Source organism: Carya illinoinensis, chromosome 2 (genome assembly GCF_018687715.1).
Source record: "Carya illinoinensis cultivar Pawnee chromosome 2, C.illinoinensisPawnee_v1, whole genome shotgun sequence".
Lineage (NCBI taxonomy): Eukaryota > Viridiplantae > Streptophyta > Magnoliopsida > Fagales > Juglandaceae > Carya > Carya illinoinensis.
Window position 1 is genome coordinate 32674625 of NC_056753.1, and position 26173 is coordinate 32700797.

Sequence of the window (26173 nt, forward strand, 5' to 3'; positions counted from 1 at the left end):
CCTATTCTTTTGGATACTTCGGAAAACAATCTTCATAAATCAACCTTTAAATTCGAGGAATTCTGGTCACGAGATCATACTAATCATATGGTTATTAGAAAAGCTTGGAACACTTTCATAAATGGCACCCCCAGCTTCATTTTCACAAAAAAACTGAAAGTGGTTCAAAAAGTATTGACTAACTGGAATAGACATCACTTTGGTCACATCCAATCTTCAATAAAGGAGGCACAGTAACCCTCTCAAACATTCAAGACAAAGACCCAAACCCTCATAATAGAATGGTGGAAGATAACGTAAAGGCCAAACTGAATGAGCTTTTAAAAAGAGAAGAAATCCTCTGGAAGCAAAAATCAAGACAATACTGGCTGACCACAACAGACCTAAATACCAAATTTTTTCATCTCACAACCACCATTCCTAGAAGGAGAAACACCGTTGATTCACTCAAGATTGGACCAAACAATTGGACTAGTGGTCCTAGTTTCATACAAGCAACCATCATTGATTACTTTAAAGATGTCTACAAAACCACAAACTTTGAACTAAATGATGACATTCATAACCTTTTCCCTGAAAAGATCACGGACCAAGAAAATAACTTCCTGTGTGAATTTCCGTCTGATGATGAAATTTTTGCCACCATTAAACAAATCCCTTCTGGAAAAGCTCCAGGACCTGACGGTTTTACCAAGTTCTTCTATAAACACTATTGGGAGATCATTAAAAATGACTTTAATGAAGCTATTCGTAACTTCTTTATGAATGGAAGACTCTTGAAAGAAATGAACCACACTCATATTGCCCTCATTCCAAAGACAAACAATCCAAAAACTGTCCATCAATACAAACCGATTAGTCTTTCAAATGTTTGCTATAAGGTTATTGCAAAGATATTAGAAAACAGACTAAAGAAGATCCTTCCGAAGATTATATCTCCTCATTAAACGGTCTTTGTTCCAGGCCGTACCATTCAAGAAAACACTATCATCGCTCAAGAAATTTTCCACCATCTCAGGAAAAAAAAAAAGGGAAGCAGGGATTAATGGCCATAAAGATTGACATGGAAAAAGCCTTTGACCTTATGGAATGGACCTTCATTCTAAAAATGATGGAAAATCTGAGTTTTCTTCCCATATGGGTGAACTGGATAAAAGAATGCATAATAACAGTTTCTTATTCCATTCTTATCAATGGTGAACCAAGAGGTTTCATAAAACCTAGTTGAGGATTACGTCAAGGAGACCCATTATCACCCTTTCTCTTTATCTTAGGAACTGAGGTTTTGTTTAGACTGATAAATAGAAAAGAGAATTTAGGTCAGATCAAAGGTATCACAATAAGCAGAAATAATCTTGCCCTCACTCATCTGCTTTTTGGTGATGACCTTATCCTGTTTGGAAAAGCTTCGAGCATCAATGCAAATAACGTCAAAGATTGTCTTCACACTTACTCCCAATGGTCAGGGCAAAGAATTCATGTGAATAAATCCTCAATTACTTTTAGTGGCAATACCCTTCCTAGGCACAAGATGGAAATTAAAAATATTTTTGACTTCAAGCAAACACCAACCAATATCAAATACCTGGGCCTCCCTTTAACTTTTGGAATCTCAAAAAAAGTCTCATTTCAGGACATCCAGCATAAAATAACACAAAAACTCGGGGGATGGAAAGCAAAGATTCTTTCTCAAGCTGGGCGTACTACCTTAATCAGAACAGTGGCTAGTACTATCCCTTCTTACTTCATGGCTACTATTTCAATCCCAAAGAGTGTTACAAAAGGCCTGGATAGAGAATTCATGAAATTTTGGTGGGGTTTTCCTTTAGAAAAAGCTCATAATTTCACACCAAAATCCTGGAAATCGATTTGTCAACCAAAAACCATGGGAGGTTTAGGCCTTCATCTAACTCAAAACTTCAACAAAGCTTTTTTAGCAAAAATTGGCTGGCTTCTTATTCAAGGAAAGGAAAGTCTTTGGAGTAAAATGCTAAAATAAAAATATGTTAGACAAAATTCTTTCTTCTCTACCCATCAAAAGCAAAATGATTCATGGATATGGAAAGGTATTCTTAAGCAAAAAGAGTTCTTGCAAAAAAGCTTGTGTTTTCAAATAAACAATGGAGTAAGGGTGAATGTCTGGAATGACCCTTGGATCTCTACTATGCCAAATTTTACCCCACAACCGAGAGATGAGACCATTCAAAAAGATCCCACTCTCAAAGTTTCTGAACTCATGATGGAAAATCCTAGAAGTTGGAATACCATTTTACTCCAAGCTCTTTTTAATCAAGACTCAGTGAATGAAATCTTAAAAATCTCTTTGGCCCAATACAATTATCAAAATGTTGATGATAAACTCATTTGGATTCACCATTCTTCGGGGAAGTTTAGTGTTAAATCAGCCTATGCTGCAATCACTTCAAATTCTGATACTACAATCAATTCCATTCCCTCAAATACTTGGAAAAATCTTTGGAAACTGAAAGTCCAAGATAGGCTGAAATACTTATGCTGAAAAATTCTTAGCAACATAATTCAAACCAAAGAGCTGCTAAAGAATTTTTTCCCTATTGATAGTGATGATTGCATTTGCCCCATATGTCAAACAGGAATAGAAAGTCAAGAGCACCTCTTTCTGAATTGTAGCTTTACTAGGATGCTTTGGAGGCAATCCCCCTGGCCTCTTAATATCTCCAATCTGGCGGAGACAATGAATCATTGGATTGAATGTATTCTAAGTCCTAACAAAACACTAGGCATTTTCCAAAATGAAGAGCATTCTTTCCAGATTTTTGCACTTGTTGCCATGGATAGTATCTGGTTTCTTAGGAATAAAGTTGTCCATGATGCTATTACACCTGATCTTGAAATGTTCATTTCTCAAACACTCAAAATTCATAAAGAACATTGTGAAGCTTGGGATAATGTTACGATTAACAACAGCCTTTCTATTCCAAAAGATCATCACATCTTAACATTTGACGTAGCAGTAAGAGAAAATGGAAGTACTGTTGCTGCAATCTGTAGGAAAGATGAGGGGGATATCGACTTTATTCAAACCAGCTTCATACACAACACAAATCCTAATCAAGGAGAGGCTACAACATTACTTATTGGACTTAAAGCTGCAAAGGAGGCAAATATACAAAATCTAATCATTGCAGGTGATTCCTTGAACACTCTTATGGCAGCAAATGCAGAATCACACAATCCAGATTGGATGACTCAACCGATAATGCAAGACATTCGTCATATGCTGAGTATACTAAATAGCTGGCAACTAAGAAAAATATATCGAGATCAGAATCGATGCGCGCACTCTGTTGCGCAATGAGCAGAATCCAAATTAATTTTTGGAAGCATACCTTTAATCTTTGTACCTCATTGTCTATTAAATTTTCATAGTGGAAAAGACCCACCTGTCTGTTTGTATTAATTAAAATACTGTGCCTACTGATAGGTACTAATAGTTTGTAATGTGGACTTTCTCTTAATAGAAGTAGACTTTGTTGGCAAAAAAAAAAAAATCAATGTGCTCAAGAATTAAAAAAGAAAAAAATGTAGTTCATAGGAGATACTGAATAGGCCCTCAAGAGTGAGCATTCGATGGATGTGTCCTTCCCAAGTTCTCACTTCTCCGGCCACAGCCTCATTTGGGAAAGATGATCACTTTAAACCAGAACCAGGAGAGAACAGACTTCAGTGGCATGAGAACATTAAATGTGAGTTATCTGTCCGCAAATAACAAAGATGCAAAAATTTTGAGATTGGACAAAGTTAGCATCGATCAGAATTAAGGACTCCTCTCCATATGTCAGTAACTTAACTGTTCCAGCAAATTTTAATTACCTCAACTCGGGTGGGAGAAGCGCAATTTCAATTTCTTGGAGTGATTTTCCTTTTGTTTCCAAGACATTGGTCTTCACAAAAAACACAGCCAGCAGACAAAAGGCAGCAAAGATTGTATAAAGTACTACTGCCCCTATTTGCTCCAGTAAGCTCAAAAAGAACAGACCAACAACGAAATTCATTACCTGTAAGGGACACTGAAGTTAACTAACAAGGTGGTACAAGAAGTTCGTGAGCAATGTTTATTGGCATGTCTGGCGAGTATTTATTTAAACTTTTTCTCAATGAAAAAGATAATGAGCGGAAATAAAAATCTGCCCACAACAGGAAGAACTGCAGAAAACTATTACCCAATGCATAGCCATGCAAACTGCCATTGCCTTAGCCCGAATCCGGCCAGGAAATATTTCTGAAAGGAGGAGACCAGGGACTGGACCAGCACCAAGAGCAAATGTCAAGACAGATCTGCATTTTTATTTTGTTGTTTAGCAAAATCTTCAAGCCAAACATATTGAAAAAAATCAAAAGCTTCTTAACGGTAGAGAACTTTTCGAATGCATATGGCCTTAGATTCATCAATAAGGTACGAGATTTTATACTCTGTCAAGCATATCATACTGTACAAGTATCACATTATATTTCCAATCTTCTCTGGCTAGAATGAGATTTGGATCCAATATAAAACAATGGCCAATTAACACATTGATTCAAATGCGTCCAGTCATCACGGGATAACTGAAAGGCACATTTTAGGCATCTGAATATATTCACCAAGAGCTTTTGCAGCTTTACGTTTCTATTTCCGTTTGTCATTTTTAGTCTCTGTTTCTTTTTATTATCAGTCCAAATTGCAGCTCATTGATCACTCACAACAGCATGCCGCCAACTGACAGATACAACGCTCCAGAGCCTGATGAAAATGAACTTGCTGCAATTACTTGAAGTCCCATGGATAGCGCCTAAGCCCATGTGTAAAAGAATAGTCATGTAACATGAAAGTCTAGAAAATACAGGTTTGAACTCAATAAACAGAAACGACAGTATTACTGCTGCAGAAGACACAAACCGACAATCTTAAAGGTAGGAAGACCTTGTTTAGAGGTTTGGAGATAGTAATAACTATGCACTCTAACAAAGTGCCAAAAATAAAAGTAGAGAAAATTTGTGGGTGTCGCCCCAGATATCACCTCAGTCCAAAAGGTTTAAAAAAAGAAAAAACCAACATGGAGCCTTAATGTGTAGTTTTTTGGTCAGCACAAAAGTATCATCTGTCCAGATATGATACTATTCGATCAGATAAAAGTTATTTTTCCAAAAAATAACTTTATTCAGTAAAAGGTTTCTTTTTTACTTACCATGCCCGAAAAACTTCCAAGAAGAAGTACCTTCCTTCCAAGTTTATCCATCAAGCTCATTGCAATTACCGAACCTAAAATAGGCAAAAAATGGTAAAGAAGATGTTTGACCATTTGTGCAACTAAGATACATGATAGTAAAGCCATCAGTACCCAATAAATTTGCAATCCCCACACATATGTTTGCGATGTCTGAAGGTATGCCGAAGCTCTTAAAGACAGTCGAAGAGAAATAAAATACAGCATTTATGCCAGATAGCTGTTGTAAAGCAAAAAGGGTAGATCCAGTGAAAACCACTGCAAACGTATAAGTTACAAGGAAATCACTCAGAACAAAACACAGATGAAACAAAATATATTCTAGAAGAACTCCTATGCACCTTTGAAATGACGGCCAAAAAACAACTCAGAGAACTTTATGGTATCTGTATCATCTCCTCTGTCTGACATTGACAATTCTGCCATTGCAGATTTGACATGTAATCCTCCTAGAATCTTCTCAAACTCAGCTTCAGCTTCAACACCTCTTCCTCTCTATAGCATGTTTAGAAACAATCATGACATTGTCAAATCACCTACAAAGGTTTGATGATTCAAAACAATTGTGTAGACCTCCATGACAATTGCTCAGTTCTCCCAAAGCTTGAACTGTTAAAAGAATGGACTAAAAGTGGACATGATATTAATGCAACTTACAAGAACTTGTGTATGCATGGATTCATGCATATACAAAGGAACAGAAGCATTAGGCTACTCATGAGAATATAGGAGGCTAAGAAAGTAAAACATGATAATATGTGTGCGCAATGGTAGCATGTAATCAGATCAACTGCCTCTATAGGAGTCTATTCTATTTACATCTTGGACCTTCATGGAAGACTGCCTAAATTGTTTAGTATCTGAGAGATGAATTGGTTATAGAAGCTTCTAAAACCGTCATATAATGTTACCACAAAGCAGTCAGTATTGAAGAGAATTAGGAGAAACAAACACGGGCCATTGTTCCATGCAATAGGGCTCCAAGATTATTAATCAAATGAATATCTCCCAATCCATTAAAAAGGCAAAATACAAAGAAAATCAATTGCGTCTGGCTTGAACCCAGAACTAAATAATGTGATATGACCACTATTTAATATTAAATTAAAAATCGAGTAAGTGGGCAAAAGTACCCTCTACACCGGTTATACAAAACTACAATACTGATATAATCATAGGATATAGTGTGTGGATAGGGTTATTCTGAAGAAAATAACTTTATAAAAGTGGCATTGGTGAATTTGGTATATAATCCACATCTCTCATAACTGCCCTGACTACAGAAACGTAGAGCACAGCGCAAAGGGGAAAAGTGTTGAAATCCAACAAAAAACTGTTTCAAGAATAATGATTACTTATAAAATAAAAAATAAAAAAATTAATAATAATGATTACAGAGAACAGCTGATGACCTTGAGAAGCCAGTGGGGACTCTCTGCACAGAACTCAATGGAAAGAGCAAGTAATGCAGCAGGAATGGCAGATACCCAAAAACAAATCCGCCACCTGAGTACATACAAACTGCTTACAAAATGTTCAGATATATTGGAAAAAGTCATAAAATTTCCAATGTTTCTTTACTTCACAATCGTATCTTACCAACCAACTATTTCCTTAGCTGGGAGTCCGATAAAAAGAGCTCCCATAAGTCCTAGACATGTAGCAATTTGAGTGAAGCTCCCAAACGTACCCCTTACAAAAGCTGGTGACACCTTCTCATTTCGATGAACCACGAGTTAGTATTTAGCAAAATAATGATAAAAAATAAACTCTTAAGCATACCTCTGCCACATAGAGAGCTGCAACAGATGGGCCAAGACCCATCCCAGTCCCAACAAATAACCTCCCCAGAAGCATACCCCACAGACTTTTCGTTGTTGCACTGTAAGATCATGTTTGATTAATTTTCTCTAGCTTCACAGCAGTTTGAATGGCGCACAAAGAATATTTACTCAAATGGTATGGAAGCCTTTAAGCAAGAAACAAACAGAGGAAGGAGGGGAAGAACAAAACCCAGCCTAAATAAAGAAAATCAAACGTGGAGTACAGCATTAGAGTGTGGTTATAATTGTGAAACGATCCATGACCCATCCCTTGTAATATGTTCTTCTCAATCCATTATGCAATTTAAATTATAAATTATTATCAGAAAGAACTGAGAACACTTTTCGAAGATAGGATAGAAATAATGAACCTGAACACACACGCTTACTCAAACTCTATGATGGTGAAATGAAAGAGATTATGGGTAGGTAACCCCCACATTTTAATTTCAGTACCGTTCTACCAAGATTAGTGAAATGACTGGATGAGGCAAGAAGTCTCACTAATAGCAGGCAAACTGGACTACAGTCTGCATACGCTAGCTGATACCAATAAAGGATCTATTCTAATTACTAATAAAGCTTATTCCATTCTCTATAAAGATGTACATCAAAGCAAGAAAGACTGGAAAATGCCACAGTTTTAGAAAGATGGATTTTTAAGGAAAAATAGTAAGGTATGCCTCCAAGTTCAGTTACCTCATGGATGCACCAATTATCATTGGTAGAGCACAAAATTGAAATGCCCTTCGACACCCGACCCCATCTACTATCCAACCACTGAATAGAGATCCAGCAAAGGCGCCTCCTAAACATGTGCTCACCACTAAACCTTCATTGAAGAAAGAGAACATACAAGGTAAACGTTTTTTAACAGATGCATATAATAGAAAGATCGATTGCATTAAGTACCTTCAGCCAAGGTGTCCCCACTGAAGCCAAGGTCTAGAGAGATGCCTTCTAGAGTCTCATTGATCACTCTGCATTAAAAAGCAACAAAAGAGAATATATTTCTTCGATTTTCAAAACATATCATCAAGGAGAAAAAGAAATGAGGAATATGAGTTACGAATATTAGGAACATACCCAAGATGGTAACCAGCTAGGAATGAAGAAAGTGTTGCCACAAGGACATGTGGCAAAGAACGTCTCCATGGGGGGTTTCCAATATCTTTGCCATTCAGAAAATGTACTAAAGCAAACAAGAGAATTAGTCCAACTGTTAGTAGAATCCATCATACCATACACGATTTTCATGAGAAAGACTAGTGCTTTCATAGCAAAAAGCGGAAATTGTTACCGGTTTTAGAGTCTAGCACGGAAATTTAGAATAAACCGTGAAAAGTGATTTGAGTAATTTAAAATTACCTGAACTTCCTTCTTCGTCATATGCATTTATATAGTTCCTCAATGCACCACGTTTGTACATCGAAGATGCATCAACATGACGTCCCCGCATAGCACAATTATCAGAATCTTCTCCGAGAGTCGAAAGAGAATTTTGTGCAACAAACTGCAACAACAAACCAATCTCCAATCAATCCGATTACGAATTAATTCCATTGTTTTTCCTACCCATAGCCATAGGCCACGCCTTAATAAATTTTAAATGGCGACACCAAACAACTGCGTTGGGGAACCATGCTAGCACTCAACTCGCAGAAGAAATTCTCAGATCTGATGCAATTGTTGTATTTGCATTAATAATCGAGTTATATAAGTTTCAAGTTACAGAATTGCTGCATGCAGTCGGTAAATGTAATCGAGTTATATAAGTTTCAAGTTACAGAACTGCTACGTGCAGTCAGTAAATGTAAGCGAGATGCAAATGGTTGTAAATGATATTTGCAGTCGTGATTGTGCAAGAGGCGTGCAGTCGCTTTGAAAAAAATAAATTAATACGAGACTCACATAAAAAAAAAATTATTTTTATAACTTTCTTTTATTCATTTCGTACAACCGTTTGCATCCCGCTTATATTTACCGACTGCATGTAGCAGTTCTGCTCTTCAAGTTAAATATACGCAAACAGATACATCCATACATACATACATATATATACATATGCATGCACTAAGTACATGCATACATATATAAATTATGCATGCAGACGCGCACGCACGTACAGGCTGGTTAACGAAAAAGAAGAAGATACACTCATAGATGGAATTTAACTTCAATGATCGAATATCATACATTAGATCTTCAAGTTGAATGGATGCGAACTGGGAAAAACAGTAGAATTCTTGTAACAAAGAAAAAAAGGATGAGGTATTGAATCGCGACTAAATGCGCGCGCCCGCAGAGAGAGAGAGAGAGAGAGAGAGAGAGAGAGAGAGAGAGAGAGATTATTCGCAATGAGCAAGATAAATGTGCTCGAAAACGTCACCGTTTCCGAGTTCAAAAAGGAGGAAAAACGACTCGCCATTTTCAAAGAGGATGAGAAAGAAAGAGAGCAAGAACTCCCCACCGGAAACAAGGAATCGGAAATATTAACACATTATAATTACAATAAAAAAAACCGAAGGATATAGGAAGCATCACATAAAACGATCAAAAAAATAGGTGTACGTGTGTGTGTATATATATATATATTATATTTCAGAAATGAGAGAGATGTGAAATTCAATTACATATTGTATTTCGAGCAGATGATTTAATAACTTTCACACGCAGACATATTAAACGATCCGATTGAATTTCACGGCTACACACAGCGAGAGAGATACCTGAAGAAGAAGAAGGGGCCGGTGGGGTAGCGTGCGCCCGGGGGACACTATCAAGTGAAAAACGTCAGTGTCAGCTGAAAGGAAATCCAGGTTACAGGAAGAAAGCAGTGTATGTCTCTTTGTGAGATAGAGCGAGAGAGGGACGGTGGTGATGTGATTGTTGCAGAGAGCATTGGGCATTCGGCATTGCAGACTAAATTTTAACGTTCTCGGCTAAATATAGCTGTGGACCTGTGGTTGTTTTTGTAGCGAAGAAGCAAAGACAGCCACGAAGAAGCAGCTGGAGGCATGACCTTCCCGAGAGAGAGAGAGAGAGAGAGCGCTTCGATGGACCAACACCTGTACTTATATAACATTAAATATTTTACGAATAAGAAAGTAATAAATAATTTCCTAATTATTTTATCCTTATAAAAAGATTTAAAAACTTTTATTTTTAAAATATCTTTTAAAAACTTTCATATATATATATATAGAAATATATATATATTTCGGTTTTATTATTTTTATATAACTACCCTTCATGAGTTCATTTACAATAAAATTGTAAAATAGTTCAACTTTTTTATAAAACTTCATTTTAATTAGACACTTTGAAAAATTACGCTGTACAACCGGTATGAATGGTAATAATATTTAGCAGATGAGTAATGTATATAGTCTCTGCACACTTCACTGATATAATTAATTAAATTAATTTTTTTTAATATACAACCAATTATATGATTAAAATGCACAAAAATATACGCAAAGATGACTACACATAAAATTTTTGTTAGCAGAGTGATAATAGATATATTATTTGGATGCATAGGTCTGGTATATTCTCGTTAAGAAATAATAAAATTTGTTATTAAAAAATTAATTTTTTTATATAAAACTTATATTTATCCACTTTTTTCATGATTTTTTTAAAAAAAATATATAAAATTTACATATCTTAAAACTGTAAATATTATTATTTTTATTTTATAATTGATTTTATATCATATTATACTCTTATCTTATTTTTAAATCATTTCTCTAAATGCGAGATTTTATACCTCTCTAAGGTATATTTTGATAGTAAAATAAGATAAAATAATTTTAAATAAAAAATAAATAAAATATTGTTATAATATTATTTTTTAATATTATTATATTTTGATTTGAAAATTTTGAATTGTTTATTATATTTTGTGTAAAAATTTAAGAAAGTTGTAATGATGAAATAAAAAATAAATAAAAAAAACGATTATCCAAATAGTACAGCTTCTGTCTGGTTTTAAAAAGATTCTAATGATTTAAAAAAAAAAAAAACAATTAAAATAAAACGCATCAGCTATGATTAGAAATAACATAATACGTGCCAAAAAATTACCAACATATACATATTTCCATTTCAAAACTACCACAACCCAACATACTGTCATGATCCTCGCAGTTTTTAAGATTTCCAAAAAATTGTCACAATACAATTTAATCCATGAAAGAACATCAGCACGCAAATGGTGTATATGTATTTTTACTCATTAATTTACCAGCATCTCTCTCACATCTTCTGTAAGACAGAAAATGAATAAATCCTTTGTGATGAAATCAATCCAAGAAAAATGAGAGTAAAATTAAATAAAAAAAATAAAAATCATCTTCGAACCTTGACAATATGCATTAAGATTTCGGGCTATACAACAATTTCGCAAAAATTAAAATTCATATCACATTTAATAAGGGCATGCATGCTCTTCGTATATCTGCTGGAAAAACACTTGAACAAGATGGAGAAAGCAAAGGAGATTTGAGTATAGAGGAAAAGTTATCCGAAGACTAGTTCCAACTTGGCACTATCCCATGAAACATCATGGCCGGCTGCTATACCACAATGGTAACTCCACCAATCAGGCAGTAACCATTGATGAACTCATTATCTGGATCTGTAAACAAAGAGGCAAGAATGAAGACCAAGCTCTTCCCCCCCCCCCCCCCCCCCCCCCCCCCCCCCTTCTTTACTTATTGCTTCAAATCATACCTTATTCACAAGTAAGTTTACTTGCTCCCTGTACATCTCCTTCAAATCTACAATATCTGCACGAAGTTCTTCCAGCTAGACATGCAATCACGTATATATATGTCAGGATTTGAGAGAAAATAGCACCTTCTTCTTTATATGTTTTCATTTACATCATAAAAATATAGATAAAATGCAGATATTGAAAAAGCAACATTAAAGAATATATGATGGAAACCCGAGGGGTTGGCTCAAGTAGTAAAGGCCTTGGTCTTGGGGATATACTCCCCCTGGTCTAAGGTTCAAACTCGAGTGTAAACAATTTTTAAAGGTCATGTCCTATCGGTGAAGAGCCAATGATTTACCAAATCCGTGTGATGTGAATGTGTTACATGGGGACTAGTCATAACAGGAAGGAAAAAAAAAAAAAAATCGTGATGATTTACAAGGTCTGTTCTCTGAGGTTGCTCATCATAACCAGGGGGAAAAAAGGAATCATGGTGGAAATCCTGTGCTTCAGGGCAACCACAAGTCCAAAGCTATATTTTCAGTTGCTTTTTTGTTTTTGTTTTTTTCACCAAGGGGAGGGAGGATTTCCCAGAGGTAAGTACAACTTCTGATTTTCTCCAAGCATTACATTCCCTGTGTTCATCTATCAAAATCGAAAGCTGAAGCTTTTATCCGTGGTTCCTCAGTCCAAAATGAAGCAGAGAACTCAACAACAAAACAGAATATCCCAAGCTGAAAACATATTACCATTCTAAGCAAAGATCCAGACTGAATATACATACCTCCTCATCACGTTCACCCATTAGCTCCAGCGCAGCAGAGTGTCGCCTCCTTAATGATTCTAGCTCTGCCTGTATGCCAGGCAACATGGAAGCCTCTACCTGTAACTTTTCACACTGCATTCAATGCAAGCAATTCTCAAAAAATTAATGTATTTTTAATTTTTAAAAAAAGGACACTCAAAAAGAATAAAAATAAGATATTGAACCTCACCTGCCCTGTCATTTTGACCAATTCCTCAGCAAGAGAATCACGTATAGATTCCAACGATGCCTTAGCAAAAGAGAAACAAAAAGCAATCAAAACAGTAAGTCAATGAAAACTGTTCATAATGAAACGGCATAATATAACTGTATGGCCCCTAAAAATTCAACAATGGTTGAATATGAACAAACACAACTCTGCAGAGCTCATAACTGGAATATGCAATAAAGCAAAAGAAACAAAACATGTAGGAAGAAATAAAATTCAGGAGTTTAGAACATAGACCATACCAAACGAGACATGTAGGAAGCAAGCTCACCCTCCTTCTGACGTAGAGCGGCTTCAAAAGCACTAGGCGTCATGCTCTTCATAAAATATGGATTCATGGTTAACTCTCCAGCATTTCTCCTCTCGGAGAAACTGTCAGACGAGTCCAAAGATGCTTGCAGGAAATAGCTTTCCTCCATGCTGCCTAGGCTGCTAGCGCTTGAGAGCTTGCGGCTTAAGTTTCCTGCACAAATTTTCAAAATATATAACATCTGCGGACCTTCAACTCATGCAAAGTAATTCAAAGCATCAAACCATTCTCAAAAGCAGAACTGTGCTTTGGTATGGGAGTTTGATCTGTTGCAGCAGCAGCGGAATGCACATGAGCGGTCCTTTCCAAATCCAACCGAGCAGTTTTCTCCTTTTCTATCTCCTGTCAAAGATCAGGAAGTCAATTCAGAAAATCTCAATGAGCCTAAGATATACATAGAACAAGGGCAGTCTAATGAAATTTTTCAATAAAAATAATGAATAAAAAAGTCCCACTTAACGTCTATGAACTAAAATGAATCAGACTAACATCTCTTAATACTACTAAGATGGAGCTAGATGCAGTTCCTCTTCTTACTATCAAATGTAACTTCAAATTATATAAGAACCAGAGGCAACACCTGCTGTAGCAGTTCCCGGTGCATCAGTGCATCTTGTAACTCTTGCTTGTGTTTCCGCCCGAGTTCCTTAATTTGTTCTTCAAGCTGGTTTGCACGACCTTCCTGGGTGTCAGCTTCCTCCTTGGCTGCAAGGTACTCTTGCCTATTTTCAGCTGCTCTTTGTCTCTCCTTTTCAAGGGATCTACTTAACTGCATCTGTTCTGTTCTAAGACATGAAATCTGAAACAAATCACAGCTGTGAGCTAATTTCTATGAAAAAGCCCCAGTACTTAAAACAAGATAACCAACAAAAGCAGAACCTGAGCCTCAAGAACATTAATTCGAGATAAGGTTTGAGATAAGCGCTCATTCACAGATTGCTCTCTTTCATCTGCAACTGCAGCTTTGGCCTCTGCTTCCTGTAATGCAATAAATTTAATCATATAAGAGTACCGTAAAAGTTTCAAATGAAATTAACAAAAACTTCTACACACCTGAAGTCGAGAATTAAGGGACCTCTCAACAGCAGCCCAGGCTTCTGCTCTTCTGGCAGTTGTTTCCTGTTGCCAATAAAATAAAGAATAAAACACAAGACCCAAGCAAACTGACATCTAAATTGAAGAACCTGCAGTGAAGATCCATAAACATCCTCATCAGAACTCTAAAATTTCATTTTACATACTCACCTGCATAGCTTCAATCTGCCTTAAAAGAGGCCTTGTAGATTCTGGAACTTGTGTAATCAACTCCTCACATCGACGCTCACTTGCCTAGAGAGAGAAAAAAAATCTACAAGATGATGCTGAACAAATGAAAAAGAAATAAAGGGTTACAGTTTAAGCAAAAAAGAGGAATTTTGACAAACTTGATAACGTTTCTGAAGATCTTCGATGTCCCTGTGAAGCATGTCTTCTCTAAACACTGCCTGCAAAATTGATGATAGAGTAAGTTAATCATGATCAGTGGCATGTCAGCTGGAAAAAACCAACAATCGAATTGATGTCACAAAAACCTGCTGCTCCTTTCTACTCAGAGTTTGCCTTAATTCTTCAAGTGCCTGAACTAGCATAGCTTCACGTTCCTGGGCCTCTCTCAAACGACTCTCTAGTTCAGTTCTTGCATCATTGTTGGCACGAGTCTCTGCTAATGCTTCAGCCTCCTTTGCAGCATTCAAAGCATTTGTATAGTATTCTTTCAGTGCTGCAAGTTCTGTTTGGTGTTTTTCTACTGTTTCCTGCAGCAACTGCTCTGTAGCCATTTTGTCCTTCTTGATACTCTCTACTTTATTTTCTTCTACCTGGAAGTAGATATTATATAACATTTATCAATAATAGATTGAATCTTCTTCACAACAGCATCTCTACACTTTTAACAAGAGAACATGCTAGTTCCGTTAAGATCATATGGAATTTCATTTACTTTGAAGTATTATATAATGGACTTCCTCAATTAACGGGCATCAGAATAGTGAACACTTTCTTACAAACAGGTAAAAACTAAGTGCTGCATAACTTGAAAAGACCACTACCTGAAACTTAGTAACCAGCCCCTTCTTCTCTTCTTCAAGCTCTCTAATCTAGCTTTCAGGAAAAAGGAGAAAAGAAAAGACAAAGGATTTGTTATATCAGAATAGGTAGCAGCAAAAGGATGAAAAGTTAGACAACCAGGAAGCCTGCAAGCCATACCTGAGCCCTTAATTTCCTAATCTGAGATTCTTGAGCAGCCTGCTTTTTCGAAAGCTCTTCACCTGAGATGATATATAAAAATCTCCAGATTAACAAATTACAATATATATATATATATACACAGATATATATATATAGAGAACACATAGGAAAGGATCTGTATACTCCATAATATATAGACTTCCAAATTTCTCATCGATTTGCATTCAAGTTTTTTTTTTCCTTTAAGGTATCGTCGTTGTTTGGAAATCAGATTTTACCATGATACTTGGCCAATAAGTATATTGAAACAATATTGGCATGGAAATCAGCAAATCTAGAAGGTATCCATCATGACTGTACAGAGGAACCTCACATAAAAATTAGGCCCGCGAAGTACAATAAGAACACCACAGCCCATCAAAAGAAAGCATCTCAAATATTGACAACGTCTCAACTGGACATGCCGCCACATCCTCCCCCCACCCCCAAAACCAAAAAAATAAAATTATCATCACGTGAACTGTTGTTTCAAAGTTGGAGAAATCACACACCTGATTCTAAAACATGAAACTTGGGACTAGAGGCCCCAAAGTGCTATAAGTGAATAAATTGCACTGTGGCACCATCATCCTATAATTTGTAGAACTTTCTCCTCTTAAAAATTTATGCTTCGAACATTTGAGGACATGACCCTTCTTCCCAGCCAAGTGTGACACTTCCCCAGATTATTACAATATAATTTTGACTGAAATAGACCAAATATTATGAGGGTCCTCATTTCTTTTCTATTAAATTAGCATGTTTATTTTTTCATAATTACTCTATCAAACTCATGGAATACCCTCAATGGAAAATAGACACTATGTAATTTTATTGCATTGGAGAAAAATAAAATCATGCTAAGGACCTCCCCTTATTCAATAGATTATCTCAAGGAAAGGTTTAATAGTTTTTATATTCTTTTGGTAACAATGGAAATGTTTAATTTGTACAAAAAAACCTCCTCAAGCCTTGTTACGACGATTTGGTAGGGCCCATGTTGAACAAGCCAAAACATGCACCACCCAAACTGAATAGGGCACATGAGTTAGAAGTTGAAAGGACACCCTATGGGATAAAAATCCACAACCTCTCACCCACCAACTACTTTTAAGGGAGTGGAAGCGTCATTTAGGCTTCAGCTCATTGGCCATGAGTTTCCATTCTGTACAAAGTAGAACATAACAGATGCATCCCTCTATAAATGCTGATGTGTCTAAGACAAGCCTCTCAATAGCTCAAGCCTAGATAATGCATCTAGCATAAACAAGCACCAAAAAACCGAACATGTGGAAAAAATACAGGTTATTTTGTTAAAAGAAAAGAAACACAATAATAGGCCACTAAGAGTTTGCACATCTCTACCTTCAGACATAACCTGAGTAATTATTTCATCTTTTTCTCTCAGAAGAGCAGCTGCATCACTTTTTTTATTCTGCTCTCTTCTAAGTGTATCCCTTTCCTTAGTCAGAGCATAAACCTGTAACCATACACCAGGGTAATTAGTGATCAAGGTAAAGGTAAGTATAGGGTAAAATAAAATCTTTCTTACTTATTAAAAAAAAAAAGTATAGGGTAAAAGGATTCTATTTGTTACCACTAAACAGGCTTAATATATCACTTTAGATAGCACTCAACGGGGAGGATTAACATTTGCAGCTGACCTCATGTTCGAATTAAGGCTTTGGTGAATGTAAATGTGCCAATTACTGAAAAGATCATGAAGTCCTAATTTACAAAATATTAAGATAACACCTGCAATTTATTACTCCAAGCAATGCAATGTAAAGTTGATCCTTAAGTTACCAATTAATACATGGTACATGCACTTAATTCATCAGGTATAAAAAGGTTACATGTTCCAAAACTCAATACCTTTTCCTTCTTTCACATTATACACCAAATTGTATGAAAGAAGTCGTTATTATATCTTTATTATACTAGATTTAAAATAAAAGGGTAAAAGAAGTCATTATTTCCATGATAGACAATGAAACATCTACACTCAGAAGCATCCAAAAAATTACTATACAACCAAGAAAACACCACAGCTAGCAGTGTATCAGAAACTTGACAAGTACAAACCCTTTGGGGTCTTTAAGAAAACTTAAAATCTTTGAAAAGCATACATCATGAGATGAGCACTGTGCTACTGGAGGAAAATATGAGTACTGAGAAGAAATGAACACGTTAAGACTCAATTTTTAAAAACTAAAATGGCTTTTCAACCTAGAGTCTGAATTTCTTATATGGTTAGGACCTATCTGAATTAAATCATGAACATAAAATAAATTAATAAATATATAAATGATGAAAAACATACCTTCCTTTCCAGAGTTGCAACCCTCTGATGGTATTCCTCTCGCAAAGACTCAACTTCTGCATCATTGGATTTTCTCTGTTCCATAATTTTCAGCAGTTAAAGTATGAATGTATGAAATGTCAAGGGAAGCGAAGTATCTTTCAAACATGGAGTTTATTATCCCAACATGTTCAATTGAAAGATGCAGCAAACAGATGAGAAATAAATGACAGGTATATAGTAATCAACCATGTGAAGATATTTTTTTTTATGAAAGCAAAACTTGTAAGAGTTCAAGTATAAACCGATGAGAAATAAATGACAGGTATATAACAATCAACCATGTGAAGATATTTTTTTTTTATGAAAGCAAAACTTGTAAGAGTTCAAGTATAAACCGAGCCCAAGTGATAGTTTTTTATGATACGAAAGAGAATTGAGCCCGGATGATAGTGATTTAACTATAACAGAAACAGAAAGTTACAATGATCTAAATGTGACTCCAAAATACAAGCATTTGTGGGTTCAGTGTGAAAATATGGGTTCCAACACAGTTTCAAGAAAACTTAATCAGGCTTGCCCAAAATTGGAACATACAAAAAAGGGCACTCAGCAAGTTCAAGTCAAATAAGTAAGTACAATTTCATAATTGTAGTAATGAAAATTCCAAAACTAAGAGTTCTTTGCTTTTAGACGCCAACAAAATAAATATAGGTGATCTAGGTAAAATACTAGAAAGAAATCCATTATAAATCAGTTAATTGGGAATGAAACCAACGAAAAATACACTTGCAGATATTTTTTAAATAAAAACTACAAAAGCACATCAAAGAGATCTCAAAATAATCATTATATTCTAGTGCATTATGAATCAATTAACCGTGGATGTATGGTAATTCTCTAGCATACATACATACATGAATATATCATGATGAAATCATACTTACTCATAACAAGTACATTTAAGGAACATAAGGTATCATTGTACGGACCTTCAAATCCTCAATCACGGCCTTTAGTTGTTCATTTTCGTTCATCATGTTAGCAATCTCATCAGCTTTTGCCTAGAACCAAAATATTCAAATTTATCAGAATCTAAGAAAAAAAGTAGATCAAATAAAATGTCTTCACAGGATGCAGAGAGACAAACTGTTGAGCAATTCAAAGCATGCATGTGTTCTGAAAAATCGCAACTAGAGCTCAAGACAGGTGAAGGAGAGATGCGATTATGAATGTCCTAAAGACCTATCATTAATCCAAAATTTTGGTGAGACCTTATATTCTGTGATTGCATTTCTACTCTTGCATTTAAAATTAAATTGTATTCTTTTTTCTTTAAGTGAATTTTGACTCTCAGAGTGAAAGCAAGATACGTCATAGATTAATGGTTGACTGTACAAGAAGTTAGATGCAATGTTAAGAAAAAAAAAAAACTAAAGACATGTGGTATATGGGATGGTTTAGCCTTATTGATGGTGGTAATGTCGTCCTTTATTTACAGGTAGGCGCTGAAGGTGGGCTTTAGAATTTAATGGACGTGGAGTCCCCTGCAGTTGTGGTAGTCAAGTATGATTAAAACCAAAGGTTGAGGCACATTAAAGTACCAGCACCTTCATTGAGATTGCAGTGCCTTCAGCAAATTCAATATTCCCAACCATAATAATCAGTCTCAAATAATTATCCAACTATGGAGAAAGAAATGTGCACAAAAGCATTCAACGATCACTGAATCATCATTTTAGAGACTTACAGTCACTACCCAAAAAAAAAAAACAGAGAGAGACAAGAAAATATTCCAAAAGAATATGATTAGACCTTCAACACTTTCAGGGGGCAGGTTTAAACACAATCAAATGACCTTACTTATTCCCAAAATTATCTGTAAATAGCTGCCAAATAAAAGCTGTGGTCTTAAAGGAACATGGCCTTGTGAAATACCTGAGCTTGTCTAGCAGCACCTTGCAATGCATTTTCCATCATCTTCATCTCCCTCTTCACCTTCTCCAATTCAAACAGAGTATCTGAAGAGCCAGAGTGATTCGTTCCTGAGATCACCTGTCGCTCTTTAATGTCAGCCTCATCATCTCTAGCTTTTTGATCCACTTCAAATCCCTTAACAATTGCATGATTTTCAGGAGAAAAAGATTGAGGCACTGTCGTTGCAGCTTCATCTGAAGCAAGTGCATTGGTCAATGGATGGTTAGAAGAGTTGCCAGCACCATTAGTCTCCTCAACCCGAACAAAATGTAAACCAGAGAGCTCAGTTTCACCTCCAGCATGGCTATCACTTGATGCCTCACATTCAATTGTCTCTGCAATATCTTCTGCTTGCGAGTTCTGCTTATCCACACTCTCTACTTTATTCACTTGTTCATCCAAACTCTCACTTGTATCAATGAAAGTATGCAACTCATGTGGCAAAATCATAATATTCTCAACTTGGTCTACTTCAATGGCACCTGACTTGGCTTGCACCAAGTCTGGATTTTTGGAGGGTGCCACTTCTGATCTCTCTTTCTCTTCTTGATTGTCAATAGACTCCAATGTCTCAACATCCTGACTGTTGGGTTCAGGTTGTATAATAGGCATTGCTGTTGATGCAGATTTGGCTGGTTCAGAATTTGAAGTCGCATTATTTGTCTCCTCTGCCATGTCTGATCGTTCAGTGTCCTTGGCTACCTCGTGGATATCAGCAAGTTCTGAATTTGAAGTTACATTATTTGTCTCCTCTGCAGTGTCTGAGTGCTTAGCATCTTTGTCTACCCCATGGATTTCATTTTCTTCTTCTGCGTGTTCAGCTCCAGAATGGAGAGATCTGTCACTTTTGACTTCGGTCACCACCTTTTCCTCTACATTAGATTTATGCCGCGGAGAGCCAGGTTTTTCAGATGATTTCTCAACTGCAGGCGGATACTGGGAAGATTCCAATTTTTCTGATGACTCAACAGTACTTTCCTCACTTTTATGCCCCATGAGGGCCACAACAGGATCAAACAGTGCTTTCCTGTCAGCAGTGGAAGCCCATAAACCTGATGCAGGCAAGTAAAGAGAGAGATCATAACCATAATAAATTTAAAACCTGCATTTTGAACTTTGATACAAAATAACGGACACCCTTTTACATCTTGAGAACTTTGGACCAAACTAACAAGAAAAAACTATGCTATACAACACAGAGTCATGAAATAGAAAAATTTCAGTATGTTTTTATAGATGAGGTGACAATGGTCAGCACCTCTTATGCTGGAAACGAAGAGATTGAAGCAAGATGATAGTATATAGGAGAGGGATGAAGAGAATGAAGAAAACTGAGTCGGAACAATAGTCCTCTCTCCCTCTCTTAGCTCTGGGATTCTAGAGGGCAGAAACAAATGTACATACACGAAAAATGTAAAGGTACATTTTCAACGTAATTCTCAATTAATAATCATATAGTGAGTCTGCTTATCACTCAATCTTCCGTATTATGAAACACATAAATCACAAGCCCATTGACTGACTCCATTCTTTTCGTTGCACGTCCACGTCTTTGTTATAGTCGGGTACTTCAATTCCACGATAGGACTTAAAGCTGCGTAGTCTAGCTATAGCATTCAACCACAACTCGCTATATGGCAAGATAGTCAGCTAGTCCACTAAATACCCATGCGTGGTTCAACATAACAACAAGCTTATACTGGTTGATTTGCAAATCAAAATTATAATGGAAATACAAAAATGGTACCTTCATTGCTGGACTCGGAATTCTCCGACTTCTCTTCTAAACCGAGAGCTGAGTCAAAATTCTTCTCGATGTTCTTCACGCTCTCCTGGAGCTTATTCACCGCTCCGGCGAGATCCGGGAAGTTCCCCAACGAAACTCTCCCACCAAACCACGCCATCTTCGGATTACGAACCGAGATCACGGAACTCGATCCGAATCTCTCTGACCGGAGAGTTAGAACACATCAAGAACCCTGCATTTAATGCCAATCCAATTTCAACAACAACAGAGGAGTTAAAAAAGTGCTTCAACGGTATTTTGGGTTTGGATGCACATCTTATCCATAGGTATAATAATGACAAAGATGCGAGATCACATTCGAAATGAATGCGTAAATCCGAGAAGGAGATCAATGGCGAGGAATTGAAGTGAGGAGGAAAGTTCGGGAAATGACCTTTCGGCAGTCCGATTGGGTGTGAATGCCCTCGTGATTCGCGAATCAAATCGTGGCTATTTCGCTTCTTTGAGCTGCTTAAAGGACTTTTGGAGTGTGATTGGCCCTTGCCGTTCCAGAATCTGAGAGAGAGATCCTTCTGATACACTGGAAGAGAAGGTGGTTGGTCCGGTAGATTTGGGCGCGGGGCGCCGGGGTTGATCTGAATGAGAATGGCTCTGCGAAATTAAAATTTGCAGTCTCCCGTACAACTCTTTAATTCTTTATCGTGTTTTTTTTTTCATTGCATTTTCTTTCAAATTTACAATTATTTTAACACTTTTATTATAAATAAAAAAGAATTATACAAAATTTAAAGGAAAATGATAGGGTCACAGTTGTTAGCTCCCGCTGGGGTCACCGTTGGCCCTATTTTATTTTATTTTTTTATTTTTTTTTAATAATTAAGAATTTTTTTTAATATTATTATAAACTTTTTATATTTTTAAAAATATTTAAAAATATTAAAAATAATTTTAAAAAAAATTAAAAAGATAAAAAATTATTTTTACCTAATAGTAACTCCTAGAGGGAGCTACCAACGATACCTGTAGCACCGTCTAAATTTAAATTGACACAATACATACACAACAAAAAATAGGGAATTCTAAAACAAAAACCGAAACCAATTTTGATGGCTAGAGCACTGGACTAACCAAAGTTCAGTGTCGAATCAAATTTTAATTAATTTATAATAAAAGTTTAAAATTTTAACTGTATAAAAAAATATATGTTATTCCCACTAATTTATAAATAAAAATACTTTTTAAAATCCGAAAACAATTATCACGGGCATCAAAAAGTTACCATACAAGTTGAGAAGGGAAACAGCAAACTTCCCCATTTTTATAATTCTATTTTAAATTAAAAACAATTACATAATATTTGAAATTAAAATAAACAAAAAGTTTAATATAGTTTAATAGTTTATGAATATCTTTATTTCAAAAGATAAAAACTGGCTTATTTTTAGGACTGGGAAGCCGACCTTTTTAGTTTTTTATCCAAGCACCTTGAGCTTTCCCGCCACTATCCGTTAGCTCCCGGACCGGCTGATTCAATAGCCTCCCTGTATTCTTATGTCTTTCCACAACACTTCTTATCTCCTTCTCCTCCTCCTTATTTGGAAAGCTAGATGCCAGTACTTCGCTCCATACCAATGCTAAAAATAACCTCTCCGTCCTCATCTTCCCTCTGCTCCCTTGAGTCCCTTCTCAAATACAGCCTTTCCCACTTCCTATATCACTCGTTCCCGTTACCAACCCCTCAACAGAACGCCGACCCCAAACCCCATCAAACTCTTTATTCTTCTTTTAACCTCCGCGCTTTGCGCACCCAACAATCGGCCCCCTCTTACTATGCCTCTCTTCTCCAATCCTGCATTGCCCGGAAAGCGATCAACCCTGGAAAACAACTCCATGCTCATCTATGCCACGTGGGTCTTGGGTTTGATTTATTTATAGCTACAAAGCTTGTTAATCTTTATTGTGTTTGTGACTCTTTAGGTGAAGCACATCTCTTGTTCGATAGAATTCCTAAAGGTAATTTGTTCCTTTGGAATGTTTTGATTCGTGGATATGCGTGGAATGGACCGTATGAGGCTGCTATTTCTCTTTACTACCAAATGCTTGATTATGGGCTCGAGCCTGATAATTTTACATTCCCGTTTGTGCTCAAGGCATGCTCTGCTCTTTCTGCCATCGAAGATGGGAGGAAGATTCATGAACACGCATCAAGGACAGGATGGGAGACAGATGTATTTGTGGGTGCCGGTTTAATTGATATGTATGCCAAGTGTGGTTGTGTTGGAAGTGCTCGCCAAGTGTTTGATAAGATTGAAGTAAGAGATGCTGTGTTATGGAACTCTATGCTTGCTGCTTATGCACAAAACGGGCATCCACATGAGTCACTTGGTCTATGTAGTGAAATGGCATTGGCAGGTCTGAGACCCACAGAGGCAACTCTTGTGACTGTGATATCAGCTTCAGCTGACAGTGCAGCTCTTCCTCAAGGGATGGAACTTCACGGGTTTAGTTGGAGACATAGGTTTGAGTCCAATGACAAGGTAAAGACTGCACTGGTGGATATGTATGCCAAGTGTGGTTATGTGAAGGTGGCTAGGAATTTGTTTGAGCGGCTTAAGGAGAAAAGAGTTGTCTCTTGGAATGCAATGATAACTGGGTATGCGATGCATGGTCATGCTACTCAAGCACTGGCTTTATTTGAGGAGATGAAGGAGAAAGCCCAGCCTGATCACATAACTTTTGTGGGTGTTCTGGCAGCTTGCAGTCATGGAGGTTTGCTTGATGAAGGGCAGGTGTATTTTCAATTGATGATGAGAGATTACCACATAGATCCAACAGTTCAGCATTATACATGCATGGTTGATCTCCTTGGCCACTGTGGGAGATTAGAAGAGGCTTACAATCTGATAATGCAAATGAGAGTACTGCCAGATTCTGGCGTATGGGGTGCTTTGCTGAATTCATGCAAAATCCACGGCAATGTGGAGTTGGGTGAAGTAGCATTAGAAAAACTAATTGAACTTGAACCTGATGATTCTGGAAATTATGTGATTTTATCAAACATCTATGCTCAAGCAGGCAAGTGGGATGGAGTTGCAAGACTGAGAAAGCTGATGATGGATAGAGGAATAAAGAAAAGCATTGCTTGTAGCTGGATTGACATAAAAAATCAAGTCCATGCATTCCTCTCTGGTGATAATTCACATCCTGATTCTGAAGCAATATATGCAGAATTGAAGAGGCTAGGAGGACGAATGAAAGAAGCTGGCTATGTCCCAGCTACTGGATCAGTTTTCCATGATGTGGAGGATGATGAAAAGACTAATATGGTTTGCAGTCACAGTGAAAGGTTAGCAATTGCATTTGGACTCCTTAGCACTCCCCCTAGAACCAGGCTTTTGATAACGAAGAACCTCCGGGTATGCGAGGACTGTCATGTTGCAATCAAGTTCATCTCAAAGATAACAGAGAGGGAAATCACTATCAGAGATGTCAATCGCTACCATCATTTTAAAGATGGGGTTTGTTCTTGTGGTGATTATTGGTAAATGGAATCGGGAGAAACATTTGGGGATTTAAGGTATTTTTTCTAACAAAAACTATCTATATTGGAAATTAGGAGATGGTGAAGAAGGATAGTACAATGAATCTGGGTAGAGAACACCATATACGCCATTGTTGATGGAAGCGAAGTACATGTTATCTGATTTTATTGTATAGTTTCAAGAATCTGGTAAAACTGGGAAGATTTTTGTGTAACTAATAAATGTGCTGGGCTGCTACCATAAAATTAGAAATGTGCTGCTCTATGCCAGCAACCTTAAAATGGAGGTGGATGGTCTAATAATTAGAGGCATGGGAAGTGACAAGTAGTATCCATTAGTGAAACCACACCACTATTTAAAATGTCTGAGTTTTACCATTGAGATACAAACAAAGTTTCTGATTCTATGGCGGTACCGGACATGAGATCCGGTATCTGAAGATTCAGGGGAAGTTTTAAGCGCTCAACACATTTAAGCAACCATAGTTGGGAAAGGAAGCAGCCAAGTGTTGAGCTTGATGTAGATCTACCTCTGAACAACCATTGACACAGCAAGTAGCAGCTAGTGAAAGTTTTGGAAGCCCATGTAGTGGATCAAAGGTGCTCCTTCGACTTTGTGAGGGTATAATTGCTAGTAAGTACATCTTTTAGTTTAAGATACTGGATGTTCTAGTTTCATGCTGGTTGGTTTGTACTCATCTAAATCTTTGCGTTATCTGAGCATTCTGATTTATCATAAGCTACCTTCAGCACTTAAGGGATTGCAAAATTTTCTTGGGAGTTACGTCTGAGATTTTTTGCTGGTTGCATTACTCTATTTACATAATTGTCCAATTGGAGTTCTTTCTGCAGACCTTACATTTTTCTTTTCTTTTCCCCTTAAAATCATTGTCCTGTGGGGCATCTCTTAGGATAAGAATTCACAGATAATTGATAACGTTCGCAGACATGGATTCCCTGGTCAACTGAAGACAGTGTACTTGTAGGTTTGCTGTTGACAACACTACTACTCGGGAGATTGCTAAAAGCATGAAAAATACTGCTTCAGTAGGGCTTAGGAACATGAGTTAGTTGGGAATGGTAGTTTTCACCCCTTTTTTGTCGCTGATTTGAAGTGTCAAAGTGTTAGGGTATGGCCAATATTTAATCTGAATTCGAACCAACTTTAAAGTTTAAAGATAATCGAGATTAATTTTTTATGACTC

General features: G+C 36.7%; 3 protein-coding genes across 7 annotated transcripts; 1 reads left to right on the forward strand and 2 right to left on the reverse strand.

Annotated features, from left to right (window-relative positions):
• Positions 1 to 3300: 3300 nt before the first annotated feature.
• LOC122301031 (probable plastidic glucose transporter 3) lies at positions 3301 to 10193 on the reverse strand. 4 transcript variants are annotated; one of them, XM_043112092.1, is made up of 15 exons: positions 9799 to 10181; positions 8438 to 8582; positions 8156 to 8261; positions 7982 to 8049; positions 7769 to 7901; positions 7029 to 7128; positions 6846 to 6958; positions 6659 to 6767; positions 5588 to 5741; positions 5361 to 5504; positions 5208 to 5281; positions 4723 to 4811; positions 4203 to 4317; positions 3853 to 4037; positions 3301 to 3734 (listed from the first exon to the last, which is right to left on the reverse strand). In XM_043112092.1, the coding sequence occupies exons 1-15, from the start codon at positions 9976 to 9978 to the stop codon at positions 3731 to 3733; spliced, it is 1719 nt and encodes a 572-aa protein (XP_042968026.1). In that variant the 5' UTR covers positions 9979 to 10181; the 3' UTR covers positions 3301 to 3730. The 4 variants fall into 4 exon arrangements, 3 of the variants coding, with proteins under 3 accessions (XP_042968026.1, XP_042968027.1, XP_042968028.1); XM_043112093.1 differs by having other exon boundaries at positions 6659 to 6752; positions 9799 to 10179; XR_006240123.1 differs by lacking the exon at positions 3301 to 3734 and having other exon boundaries at positions 4003 to 4037; positions 4723 to 4762; positions 9799 to 10193.
• Positions 10194 to 11371: 1178 nt separating this feature from the next.
• Positions 11372 to 22131, reverse strand: LOC122301032 (golgin candidate 5-like). 2 transcript variants are annotated; one of them, XM_043112096.1, is made up of 20 exons: positions 21861 to 22131; positions 21428 to 21659; positions 19642 to 20732; positions 18696 to 18767; positions 17725 to 17799; positions 16767 to 16881; positions 15381 to 15442; positions 15224 to 15271; positions 14708 to 14992; positions 14561 to 14620; positions 14382 to 14465; positions 14190 to 14255; positions 14016 to 14114; positions 13717 to 13935; positions 13379 to 13478; positions 13069 to 13289; positions 12788 to 12847; positions 12577 to 12690; positions 11807 to 11881; positions 11372 to 11711 (listed from the first exon to the last, which is right to left on the reverse strand). In XM_043112096.1, exons 2-20 carry the CDS (start codon positions 21582 to 21584, stop codon positions 11676 to 11678), a joined length of 3039 nt encoding a protein of 1012 aa, XP_042968030.1. In that variant the 5' UTR covers positions 21585 to 21659; positions 21861 to 22131; the 3' UTR covers positions 11372 to 11675. The 2 variants fall into 2 exon arrangements, with proteins under 2 accessions (XP_042968030.1, XP_042968029.1); XM_043112095.1 differs by having other exon boundaries at positions 13361 to 13478; positions 21861 to 22130.
• Positions 22132 to 22859: 728 nt separating this feature from the next.
• Positions 22860 to 25752, forward strand: LOC122301033 (pentatricopeptide repeat-containing protein At4g21065-like). The gene is made up of 2 exons (XM_043112097.1): positions 22860 to 25004; positions 25395 to 25752. The coding sequence occupies exon 1, from the start codon at positions 23035 to 23037 to the stop codon at positions 24970 to 24972; it is 1938 nt and encodes a 645-aa protein (XP_042968031.1). The 5' UTR covers positions 22860 to 23034; the 3' UTR covers positions 24973 to 25004; positions 25395 to 25752.
• Positions 25753 to 26173: the final 421 nt, after the last annotated feature.